The 13,213-nt window shown below is 32.6% G+C and overlaps 1 protein-coding gene across 1 annotated transcript in view; it reads right to left on the reverse strand.

Moving 5' to 3' along the window:
- The window catches only part of LOC128202638 (uncharacterized), a 114,223-nt gene that overhangs the window by 91,174 nt on the left and 9,836 nt on the right, over positions 1 to 13,213 (reverse strand). The window contains exons 4-14 of the mRNA XM_052903644.1: positions 8,047 to 8,127; positions 7,227 to 7,354; positions 5,947 to 6,052; positions 5,613 to 5,730; positions 4,095 to 4,192; positions 3,676 to 3,756; positions 3,131 to 3,215; positions 2,611 to 2,712; positions 2,010 to 2,041; positions 1,305 to 1,398; positions 659 to 750 (exon numbers count right to left, since the gene is read on the reverse strand). Coding sequence (XP_052759604.1) covers positions 659 to 750; positions 1,305 to 1,398; positions 2,010 to 2,041; positions 2,611 to 2,712; positions 3,131 to 3,215; positions 3,676 to 3,756; positions 4,095 to 4,192; positions 5,613 to 5,730; positions 5,947 to 6,052; positions 7,227 to 7,354; positions 8,047 to 8,127 — 1,017 coding nt within the window. The remainder of the gene's footprint in view (positions 1 to 658; positions 751 to 1,304; positions 1,399 to 2,009; positions 2,042 to 2,610; positions 2,713 to 3,130; positions 3,216 to 3,675; positions 3,757 to 4,094; positions 4,193 to 5,612; positions 5,731 to 5,946; positions 6,053 to 7,226; positions 7,355 to 8,046; positions 8,128 to 13,213) is intronic.

Genomic DNA, 13,213 nt, shown 5'->3' on the forward strand with positions numbered 1-13,213 from the left:
TTAGCCAACTTTAAACAAAGAAAAATATGTACATGCACACAGAGGTTTTTGACAATGATTTAGCCAACTTTAAACAAAGAAAAATATGTACATGCACACAGAGGTTTTTGACAATGATTTAGCCAACTTTAAACAAAGAAAAATATGTACATGCACACAGAGGTGTTTGACAATGATTTAGCCAACTTTAAACAAAGAAAAATATGTACATGTACACAGAGGTTTTTTACAATGATTTAGCCAACTTTAAACAAAGAAAAATATGTACATACACACAGAGGTTTTTGACAATGATTTAGCCAACTTTAAACAAAGAAAAATATGTACATACACACAGAGGTTTTTGACAAGGATTAAGCTTACCTTAAATGTATTTTATTATACAGTTCATGCCCCTGTGAATATCACATTTGTCACTTTGTTTCCACTGCAACTGCTGACATCTTTTTATAAACCTCCCTACCCTACCCTTTCAATCAAGGTTCAAGGCAGTGAGTTAAATTTAATAAAAGCTCAGCAAATCTATTTGGATACATAAGTTAAGTGAGATAAATTCATCATGAATATAAATTTTCTTAAGCAGAAATGAGAAAACAGCTCAGAAGCTAAGACTAAGGGCGGACATAATCTGATTTAGTATCATGACATTTAAGCTCACCTCCTGTTTGTGTGTGTGCATCTTCGTCTCGATGTTTTCCGTGGCTTTCTTCATCAATATCACAGCCTTAGCTTCATCCACCAGCAACTGGCCTGAATATACAAAACAATATGAAGTGTACTTCAACTTTGGGGCAAAATCAGTATTAAATGATTTTGATAATATTTCATGGCAAGTAAACTTATGTAGTGTAAGATACACGATTTTCGAAAGAAATCATAAATTTATGAACCAGCAATGTGACACGTATCTATTCCAATTGTATGAGAAAGTGGTAGTTGACAAGACAGAAATACACATACTTAAAAATGTTAAAAAATATGAAGAAGAAATTCAAATCAAAGGCCATATCTCTTGAATAAATAAGCCGCAAATGACAAAAAAATGTGTGATACACTTGATGGTGCTCATGTGTACGTAGTCTTAAAATGATCTGTCTAAAACTGTAGAAGAAGTTTGCACCACAATCTTTTTGCAACAGACCACCCATCCGCACCATTGACAAACTGACCAACAGAATGGCAACTCCCAATACTCCCCCTTTTAACTTTTGTTTTGCAAAATTGCATGGGTGTAACAATTAGTTGTGCATTCATATCACTTAATATTGAGGTTTTTATCCCACAAAATGACTGTATGTCTATACCTATGCCTTGTTCAACAGCCTCCATTTCAGCGTTGGACAAGATGGCCTTATAAACACGACGTAAATATTCCTCCCTCACGGCTTCATTTACACGCTGAAAATATACAAGTTTGTTCAGAGCCTGAATTCCATATCATGGCCTGTATTCATAAAAAAAAAAAAATCATTTCTTAACCATCATATAGTTAGTGAGATACTTAAATTAAGGAAAATGATTTAAGTTAGGAAATGACTTAAGATGTTTTATGAATACTGGCCCAATACTTCAGTGAAAGGATTTGCTCTTCTTATCTTTAAAGTAACATTTTTCAAAAACATTTTGTGACCACAAAGTTTTTAGCGAAGTCATTTACTTGTTAACAAAAGCAGTACATAGCAAATGCCAAGGCTCTTCTGGTTTTCCCTATCAAATAAGGGACATAACACAACAATTAATCAAACCAGAGTTATGGGCTTTGCTATACATTTGTTTTATTGTATCATTGGAATATCTTGGAACGTTTTTTGAGTTATTGCCAAGGTTAAAGCTTTTGCACACTGACTATGGCGACACCAACGCCGCCACCAACGTTTTGACAAAAAGTCACAATATTTCAACTACTTTTCTGTGAAAAACAGAAAAGCTAAAACTCAACAATGATATTAACATATTTCAACATGTAAAATGATGCTATTTTATATATATGTTCCATTAAATAATATTACCATTGAGATTTCTTCATTAGTTAAGCCTTCAGCTGAAAAAATTAAAACAAGAAATATATAAGTTAACAAGTAATAACAACGCACAATGTAATTAATTCAGATCATATCAGCTATTATATCGACAATCTGTTTTAAAACGTAATTAATTGTAACTTTTACGAAAGGTATAATAACAATAAATAAAAAGATATTGATAAAAGAATTTGCCTTTGATCCTAATGTAAGTGTGTAATTAACATTCAATACAAACCAGAGTTCTGCTAATTTTATGACTTGCCTTTAGGAGCACAAAGGTTAGCATAACGTTGACCTACTGCCCAGATAATTAATACAGGTCATCTATAAGTAATGTACAAGCCAAGTTTAAAGACTCTACAACAGGTCACTCAAAAGATAATGATCCGAAAGGAACGTGTGATGACACCGCAAGAGCAAAACATGGTCATCTTTTTGCATAACAATTAACACACAATCTTTGCTTAATGAACCAAAACCAACATCAAAGACATATCAATACCTTGTCTTCTTTCTTGAAAACAAAATGTAAAACAAACACAGTCCACAAAACAAAGTAAAGCTTAATATCATTACCCCAGCTTACCTTTGAGACTGAGTATGTGTTTGTGTCGGAAGGGGACATACCATCCCTTACTTTCCCGCTCAAGAATGTTACTAAGGACTGGTAGGCAGTTATTTAACACATCTGAAATAAAACAATATATATTTTCAATTAATGACCCTAATTTGCCCCTTTTTTTGTTTGCCCTTTGGGCAGAGCCCTGAGAGGGAAAAAACTTCTACAATAACACGAAACTCTCTGTACAAAGTTGTCTCCCTTAGAAAATACTGCAGCATTTCAAGGGCCATAATCAGTCTTGCATGGGTAGATCTGACTGGTTTAATAATGAAAGATACAATTAAAAATGAAGACTGAATCGCATTCACAAGCAATTGTTTACAATCGCACAGACGAGGGTCACCAAGCCATCGCATAAGTTAATCTGGCCTTTGGGCAGTAGAGATAAAAATGAAAACAATACATTTCATTCAAAAATAAGTTTATGGTGAATGGCAAATAACTTTGACTACTTTCTAAACCTAAATTAAATTCAGCAAGTTACCTTTATTAAACAATCTGAGGTCAATGTCCTGACCCTTGGGCGTCTGGTAGATGTACGGTATGGCAGGGGGACGCACATCTGTCCACTGGTAAATTGCAAACAACAACATAATTAACATCATGATATCTGATAAGTGTGAATATAATGAAATATGGACCTTATCATTGGCAAAATGTCATTGTAAGGATGATTGTTACTAGTGAATGATAATTCAGGCATTCTTCAACACAGTAAAAAGTATTAGCAGTAACATTTGTTTTGGACAATTCCAATGGAATGTCTTATTAGAATAAGGTTTAAACCTTCTTTGTTGTCAGTTTAGCACTCTTGCTTCTTAACAAATGCATCCCCTGATTGATTCCCAGCCTGGGAGCAAGCGAGTTTTGTGTGGTCTTTGCCTGACATGTTGGTTTCTTTGGGCACTCCCGTTTGCCCCAAAACACAAGACTACACTCTTAAACAACATTGGGCCAAACAAGAGATTTTGTTTAAGTTAATGAAACAAACTTCACTATCATTGTCAAATATATAGACTAAAAACTTACCTTTCTTTTGTCAGTGGTTCCAAGTCGGGACATATTCTTCAGGTATTGGCTAAAATTACCAAACGCTGACCGATAGCTACTCTGGAATAGATTTTGAAGCCATTACTGGTACATTCCTTTCAGGAAATATGCTTAGTTTAAAATATAGTGGTTTTTTGTTTGCCTATGACACAAATGTTTTAAACTGTCATAATTATGTACAAGTATGTTGCATTTAAAAAATCAAAACAAGCAAAACCTGTCAGAGGTAAAACAAACAATTAAATATTTAAGAACTCATTCTCAAATCTTATATGTTTCTCAAATCTGATATATGTGTCTGTAAACTTAATCTTTAAAATATATGAATGTATATTTAATCTATGAAGTATACAGAACATTCTGAGGTAAATATTTCAAAAGTTGTAAGACTGTGGTACCTTAATATCGAGTTCAGCTATGAGATATCGCTGGTGTTCTGTTTGGATCTTGCTCACTATGTCCCCTGCACTGGTTGACGGCATCCCAAATGTCAGGTCTGTGCAAAAAATGTTTGTATTTTAAAGTGACATGCTTATTCACAATCAATACATATACATGTAGAACAAACATTAATTTTGACTGATAAACCTTTAACTACTTATAATAATGCATTTATGGAATTTTTTTATTTCTGATAACAAGGATGTAACCCTGTATTTAATAATAACAGAAAACGTAAAAATATTAAATGATTGGTAAATGCTAAAAGATTTACTGTGATCTACTATAGTCCCATAAGGTAGAAATACCATGTTGTATGCATATTTCTTTCAAATTAAACTCGGCATGCTTCATAAGAACAATTGTTTTTGACATTTATCAATCCTTTTTGGAATATTAAAACTTAATATCTTATTTGGGGGTAAGAGTGTATCTTTAATTAAACTAAGAACTAAAATTGAACATGTAACAAAGTGCCACTTGGGTCAAAGTGGATTAATTTTTTTGTACAGTTTTGTCTTACTATTACACAAACTGGCTATATTTACTATTAAGGCAAATCAGATCAGAGACAATATAATTAATATTACAGCGTAACTCAAACTGGATGTTATTGCTCTTTTCTTGTTGTTTCTTTTTGTTTGAATTCATGTTAATTTATATATCCTGTTGTGCATGCTATGATGATTGTTTTGATGATCATAAGCTGTATATGCTTGTATCTCAATAAATGTTCTGTTCTATGATGATGATTCCACCTTCATCATGAATTGAAAAAATTATCTTAGGACTGCCACATATTGCCTTTCTATGGCAAACTCAGTTAATATCTACTCTCTATATCTCCAATCCTCTCATGCAATCAATACCTGGGACCATAATTAGGCACAGTCTCAAGTCTGGGTTCAGACTAAAAAGGCAAAACTATAAAATCTTCATTTCATTGTAACTTTTCTTCTAGTTGAGCTTTGATAAACACACCTAGTTTTTTATATAGTATATATGTACTGTGTTGTTTGTGGAGTTTTGTGCTGTTGTTCCATGTTTCTTGTTTGTGATTTTTTGTTTATGAGTTCTACGTTTTTGGGGTGCCATTAAATGGGGTTTATGTTTTAACGTTTGGCTACTGAGCTAGTTTCTGTAGTTTTGATATAAATAAGGGTAATGAAACTTGCTGAATCTTATAACTATTCAAAATTCTGAGTGATTCCTGACTTGGACATACAACTGTTCATAATCAAGGCCCATGGATTAAGCTAGGACATTTTTTTGGGTTTTTCACCAGTAATAGACTCAAGGAACTAACCATAACTTTTCTTTCTTTTAAAGGATTTGCAAAATTAAGCCATAACTCCCTTTCACTTTTCAAACTGATGTTAACACAAATGCAAATACCCATATTGTCAGCTACATCCCTGAATGATCTTAAATCTCAGCAAAACAGTACATCACTTGACCCGAGTATGCATTATTACCTAGCAGTTTCCAGAAGCCACGTCCCCAGCTCTTCACAGACTGAGAGAGGCTAAACACAGGGGAGATAATCCTGTTCTTGGCCGAGATGATCAGCAGGCGTAGAGCAAGGGCAGAATCCTGAAGGGGTTAGAATTAAGTGATTTGTACATAACACAATTAAAGAAATACGTAGTTTTTTTTTATATATTTCAAATAAATCAAAAAGTAAAAATAGAAGGTATTACAATACTTTAGACTTTTTTAAACCAAAATAATGCTGTAAATGAGTTCTTTGTACATTGAAAAAAAAAATCATTTTTCAGTCTCAGTCTTAAACTTAGACTCAATATGGACCTTTAGAAGTGATTCGTTGGCCTTGTCTGCTCCCTTCTGTAACAGCCTGCTGAGTAACCATATGTGAACCTGGCCCGGGAAGTTGATACTGGGAACCTCAAACTTACTGTTTAAAATGTATAGTACAAATGTATATAAAAGATTATTTAACCTGATCCTTCGACATGGAATCTATTAAAAGTGTCAAATCTTTATTTGATTTATTTTTTTATCAATTTTAGTAAGCAAGCTCAAGTTCTTTTATATTGCATGACCATGAATGTGATATTCTATATAATATATCAAATATACTCATTTGAGGATTTACACCGAAAAATACATATAGCGTCACAAAATCACCCTATTCATTTTTTATGTCCCATTAAAAGTTTTTACACTAGTTATATAACAAAAATATATATTATTTCATGATGGTGACATCATTTATAATATAAAAAGTATTATATGATTTCACGGCAATCTTCTTTTAAAACTCTTGGTCAATGAGGTTAAAACATGTCTTTAAGGGTAAGTTTGATATTTCAATTTCAAAAGGTACATTCAAAGTGATCTATTAATAATTTTATAGGATGAACTTAATTATTGTCACTCTAAGCATTAGTGATGTTCCGATGATCGATTATAATCGAAAATCGATTGGTTGGGCCTGAAATCGGCGACAATCGATAGTATTTAGTTATAATCGATTATCAAAAAAAATAATAATATTAGTAAGTGTTCAGATGTTATCTTTAACAAAATGGCTGATGAAAGCCACAATGAGCAAGAAAATGAACTATTTTTTATACAACAACACTTAATAACTTCAATCATAGACATAGGTATATGCATATAATGATTAAGAGTTTAGAACTGTACATGAATAAAACTACAACGCAGGTACTATCTAGTATTTTAAAAACCGATTGTACTATCGATAATCGGTTACTTGAGTGGAACCGATCATCGATAGTAAAATTGCAACCGATTCCCAACACTACTAAGCATCACAACCATTTTTGAGTACCGAGGCTTATGGTTATTTATAGATGACGAGATCGCACTTCACTTAAAGATTAGCAGCCAACTAATTAATACTAATTACTTTTATCTTAGTTGTTATGAAAACTGATAGCTTAAATAACCACGATGGATTCCATTTCCTTGGAAGAAACCAGAACTGCATGGTGCCCATTTTGAGGGGCCGTGAAATCAGACATTGCTTTTCAAGTTATGCATAAAATAATGATATTTTAGTAGATCTGCATTTGAAATGAAACACTGGAATGTTAACCTCATACCCCTTATCCCAGACACTCTTCAGTTGTACGTCATTGAGTTTCTTCAGGTTCCCGAAGGCATCCGTGGCTACCTGCTCCAGCTCGTCAAAAGTCGGGGCCTTAAACAGGTCGCGGTAATTGATTGGACCCTGGAAAAAGAGGTGTGTGTATGTAAACATATAGCATATATAGTAAGACAAACATTCTATACAGTTTCAACAATGAATTGCTTCATTGATGTCATTATCAGGGTATGAATGCAGTTAGGCTGGTTAAACTGTGTCGAATACAATAACTCATTATTTATTTCCAGATTTGTTAAAAAAAAAATCATTTTAAGACTTCAGTAATTCTTTATCATCCATTCTGTAAATACAATGAGCTGACGGTAACCGGAAATTGTTTGTCATATATCATCATAACAACACAGAAAAAATTTAACGTCATAGTTGATTTTGTTGAAGTAAAATTGAAGTGCTAATGACAACAATATATTTAACAAATCATTAATTTACACTTTTCAATATGAAGATTTAAGCTTTTCCTGGCTTGCTGACACAATAAAAACAATAACAAGATAAACAATTTTCAATTTACTTGTATATTTTATACGATATCCAAGCATATCCAAAGATGTTGCGTTAATCGGATGATAATTGCAATTACTGAAAGGCCATTCATTTAAGGAATGGAAGATGAGGTGTAAATATTTGCAAAACAATGCCGAAGATGCAGCCAATACCACCAAGGCTATCACAATACCTTGATTTTTTTATTGGAAAAACAGAGAGCTAAAATTGTTTGGAAATTATCTTATAATGATTTTGTGCTGTTGAACTACCTTTTCCGAGCCCTGGCTGGTGAGAGAGGGTGGCAAGATGATTGGGAATGTCCTCCAATGGTACAGCAGGCTCTCTGCAACCTGGAACATAACATTTTATAAGTGTGTTGTTTGTTTCTTTGACATTTATAATAGCTTGATTGTGAAGATAGGCGTCTATAACCTCTAATGGATTAGTCTCAAGACTGTTTCTTGAATAGAAATCCGTAGTGGCATCATACCCACTTTCACTTAAAGCTGCACTCTCAGAGATTAAACGTTTTGACAACATTTATATTTTTTTGTCTTGGAAATAGCTTATTTATGTGACCATGCATATAAACCAGTCATATAAGACTGCTGACAAAACATTAATTGCAGATTTGTACATTTTAGTTCAAAAATGATGTTTAATGCGTTTTTTTGAAACCGTTAGTAACACTTTTAGCCATAAAACATTAATTTTCGGACGGAAATCTGAAAATCTGCAATCTGATATTTTGTTAGCAGTCTTATATCACCTGTTTGCAGATAATAACGCAAATATTGGCTAATTCCTAGACAAAAAATAAAAAAGGTGTCTAATTATTAAATCTGTGAGAGTGCAGCTTTAAGTGAGAGGCAGACACCTGACCACCTGGCCCAAATTTCTCGAAACTTCTTAAGCTTAACAGGCTTAAGTTGCTTATTTCAATTAGCCAAAATACATACTAATAATGGATTTTGATAAATGAAAAATGGTTTTTTCTAATAAGCATACAGATTTTTCTTGTATAATTTCTAAAAACTCTTAAAGAAGTAAATATAACGCATATTATAGAACAACAAGAATAGTGGGTTTAGCTTAATCCTGTTATAAGGGACTTAAGAAGTTTCGAGAAATTGGGGCCAGACCACATACAATTAATATTTTATTATAAAATTAAAGTTTAAACTGATGAATGAAGTGAAACACAAAAGTCAATAGTGGGTATCCAATAATGAGAACTCATCTGTTATTTTCCAGTCTATGAAGGGACATAACTGAACATTTCTTGAGCCAGAGTTATGGGACTTAGTATATTTGTGCTTATTGTCACTGGTTACATGTGTTCAAAGTCTCATGTGAGTATCATAAGTGAAATTTTAAGTGGAGTTATGGCCATGCTTTAAAGTTTTACACAACGCCGACGATGATGACGCTAACGCTTTTACAATAACTTAACATTTATTTGTAGAAACCAGACAAGCTAATAAAATGACATAAAATAGTATAAAAATACAAAATGTAAATACATGTATACAGTCAAATTTAAAGAGGCACTCTTTCTCCCAAATAAGATTTACCACAATTCATAATATTGTTTTGATATTCCTAAAAGGATGAAATAATATCGAAAACAATGGTTCATCTTTTTAGAAAATATGCATAAAAACAGTATTTCTACCTTATGAAACTATTGAAGATCACTGTAAATCTTTTAGCGTTCACCAATCATATAGTTTCTGGCTTTCTGCTACTAATTACACCGTTACAATATTGTTATCAGTAATTAATATTTTCCATAAATGCATTATTTAGTAAGAAGTTAACGATTTATCACTCAACATTTATGTTGGTCATACATGTGTAATTGTACTGATTTTGAATAAGAGTGTCACTTTAAAGTTGATGAAAAATTAGAAACGGAAACAAAACAAAGGAAGCGCCAGGAAACCACAATTTGCTTGAAAAGGTTATAACAGGAAGAAAATGAAATATCTACAAAACCTGTTTGATTAACATTTTGATTTGAAGTTTTAAAATCAAATTTATCAAAACGTTTGTGATACAAGCTTTTATAAAGGAACCATTATGAGAAGCGTATCATGGCTTTAACACTACCAAGTTGAACAATCAGGGTCTGTATCTTATTTATTTGCCTTCTTTGAATAAGATTTTTAGGCATTATCCTGAAATTGAAAATGCAGAAAATTCTGCAAAATCTGAAATACGAAGCATCTCAATGACAGGGAATCAATACTGGAACTGCCAGTGAAAACCACCGCTAGAACTCGTGAGAAAGCAACAATTCCTATACCGGAATCCCAATAAAATTTATTTTTTTACATTGATGTCGCCAGAGAATGACAAGATTATGTAATCTACAGGCAAAAGCTTCATAATTTGTGTTATATGTAACTCCTCCTCTTCGCCTACTGAATCTTTCCTTCATTTTCTGCCTGATGCTTGTGTGTGTTACAATTAACATTAAACTATTATGTGAGTCTGAGTACCAAAGTTTCTGCATACAAAGAACCACGCTCTTGAGTTCCGAGTACTCTTTAAAAGAGCTCCTAAATACAGTATACCAATTTGAATTCCTATTCTTCATAGAGATTAATATGCATTGCTAGCTTCGCTTTATCTAATAGGCCGTTTATATGACAAGATACACCCTCAGTGGCAAATATGGGCATATAAACGCAAATACCCACGGGGGTAAATTTAGGCATATAAACGCCATATATTTTTCAAATTATACATGCATGTTGAACATACTGAAAAAAAGACTAAATTAATATTACATAAAGTACATGCAACTCAACTCAACTCACTTTATTTAAGTAATAAAGGCCATCGGCCCAGTAACAGTATCATTTATTTATATAATAATTTATTATATTTACTTTGTTTTCCTAAGGAAAAAATAATAATATTTGTAACTGCCATTATATTTTTATATATATATATTCAATACCATTATTTAGCTATTTACATGAAGTTCATCTTCAATCTCTGTAACATTCATGACATTTCTGACATATTACTGCTGGATATATTAGTATATTGCTGAACCACTTGCTCAATATAACAGCACTATCTCATATCATGGAGTGATATGAGAAGAGATATGAGATAAAATGAGGGAGAACTCTCACCTGGCTTATGGAATGTGGAATAGATAAACAATCAATCTGATATATGCTCTTGTTTTGTTCCGAAAAAAAACAACTCTATTTTATGATTTCTGCATGAAGCCTTTGGATGAATCTCAAATACTGGTAGATTAAAGTGCCTGCTTACAATTCAAGAGTTATCCAATTCTTTGTGTGTTCAAGCTGTATGAACCCAGTAGGGCATGTGAGCAAATTTCATAAAGCACTTCTTCGGATATTTACATGTGTGCTTTCCGCGCCTTCATATATGTACATCATGATCACACTAACAAATGTGATCACTCATCATTTATAATTTAAACAATTATTCATCCTGAAGATGTCACTCTCATCCAATCAATGTGCAATATAGAAATTAACAATGATCCTATAGCCCCTTGCAGGTTATATTAAGTGTTTTTTTTCACTCTCAATGAATGGAATAGTGGCCCTTTGTTCGGGGGGGGGGGGGGGGGGGGTAAAATGCTAACATGATTTATAGCACTATGGCACTATATCTACATTTGCTAAATGTTTATTTATTATCAGAGGTCAATGCTCCCCCTTTTTTTACCTGGGTAGGGGAAAAATATATACTTTTTCAGAAGGGAAATTAGGCTAAATTTCGGCCCCAAAAAGTGGCAGAAAAAAACATTGTACAATATCTAAGTCAGGTTTTTTCTCTATATAAAAGATTCTAGGGGGATGTAAATATAATGCAAATGAAAGTGAATGTTTTTTACTAGTGAAAAGAAATTCTATTTCGATGGTCAACTACTCTGTTTAAAAATCAAATTAAATTGTAGAATGTCCACAACTTTATGATAACATTTTATTTTTAATATATATTTTATGAAACAAGAACAGCATTACAGCATTTAACATATTATTGTTCATCATAAAATATAACAATAAAAATATTCATCATCAGAATTAATGTCTCTCATGAGAAATTAATAACTTGCCGTGCAGCAAGCTGCTTATATTGCAAAACATATTCATAGTTTTGTAATTCATTTTCTGAGAAATATCAGAGAATGCATGCAACAATGAACAACTTTTTTTAAACTGCTTTCCTAGTATTAACGAACTGTGCAAGAAATACTTCAATGAAATTTTTCATATCATCTGTATCATTTATTGTATTAAGGCCAATTTCTGGAAAGTTCAAAGAAAAGCTATAGCTTTGAGCATACAACCTTGAACGGATAATACATGGATTTCAATGCAGTACAAAAGTTGTAAAATGGTTTCAGTGAATCCAAACACTTATTTAAAACCTGTTTTTAAAGTAAAAAAGGGCAATAATTGACTATAATGAGGGCCAGAGTTATTGATCTTCCTTAGGGTTTTAGCCAGGTTTTAAAAAGGACAGGGTGCTGCAGAAAAGGGAGAGGGTGCTGAGAGACAAAAGGGCACATTGTACATTGGCCAGTGAATATCAATTAAAGCATTATGAATTTATAAAACAAATATGGAAATTGTACTTATTTGAAGTACTATTAGGTTTTAACTAGTAAATATGTTTAAGTTTATTTGAATTCATAATCATATTTCATGTTTTAATCAAAACAAAAAAACTATTTGATTATCTTAAGCATTAAATTTTTTGAAGGCAGGAGGGTGCCCCATCTGGAGTAAAAAAAAAACGCACTGAGGGGGCTTGTGCCAGGTACAACTTTTCTGGATCTGCTTGCAAGTTCCTACAGAGACGTTACACTATTACACAATAAAAGTTCTCTGTATGTTCTCCTATCATGATGATCCAAGAAAATAACATAACAAAAAATTCATACCAGGATCTGAATATCGCTGGCAGCATCATTACTGAATATTACGGGAACAGCGTACAACAAGAAAGGTTTTATGAGCAAATACATATCATTGCTTGATCTGTTTTATGATGTAAAACTAACAGTAAAAGTTCCACAACAGATTAATAGCAAGCAGCCTCATTTTTTTCACAGAAGGCCACAATAAATGAATTAATTGTTTGATGTTTACTTATTTTTTAGGTGTGTGTAAGTACTGAGGGTTATCAATAAGTTTCAGTTGAACCGTCTCAAATAATAAATGAACTGACCAGCTACCACTTATTGTACAAAAAATTCAGTTATTTTTTGAAGTTTGAACCAGCCCAATTGCAATTTGAACTGTCCATTTTGACCGGCAGCCGGTTCTTGTTGACATTACTGGGTACTTAGGTCCATATAAACAAGCATTTCAGAGTCTTTGAAGATTTTTATTTAATAGAACATAATGAATGTCCAAATGTTAAAAGAGTTCCGCA

Source organism: Mya arenaria, chromosome 2, assembly GCF_026914265.1.
Source record: "Mya arenaria isolate MELC-2E11 chromosome 2, ASM2691426v1".
In the NCBI taxonomy this organism is placed as follows: Eukaryota; Metazoa; Mollusca; class Bivalvia; order Myida; family Myidae; genus Mya; species Mya arenaria.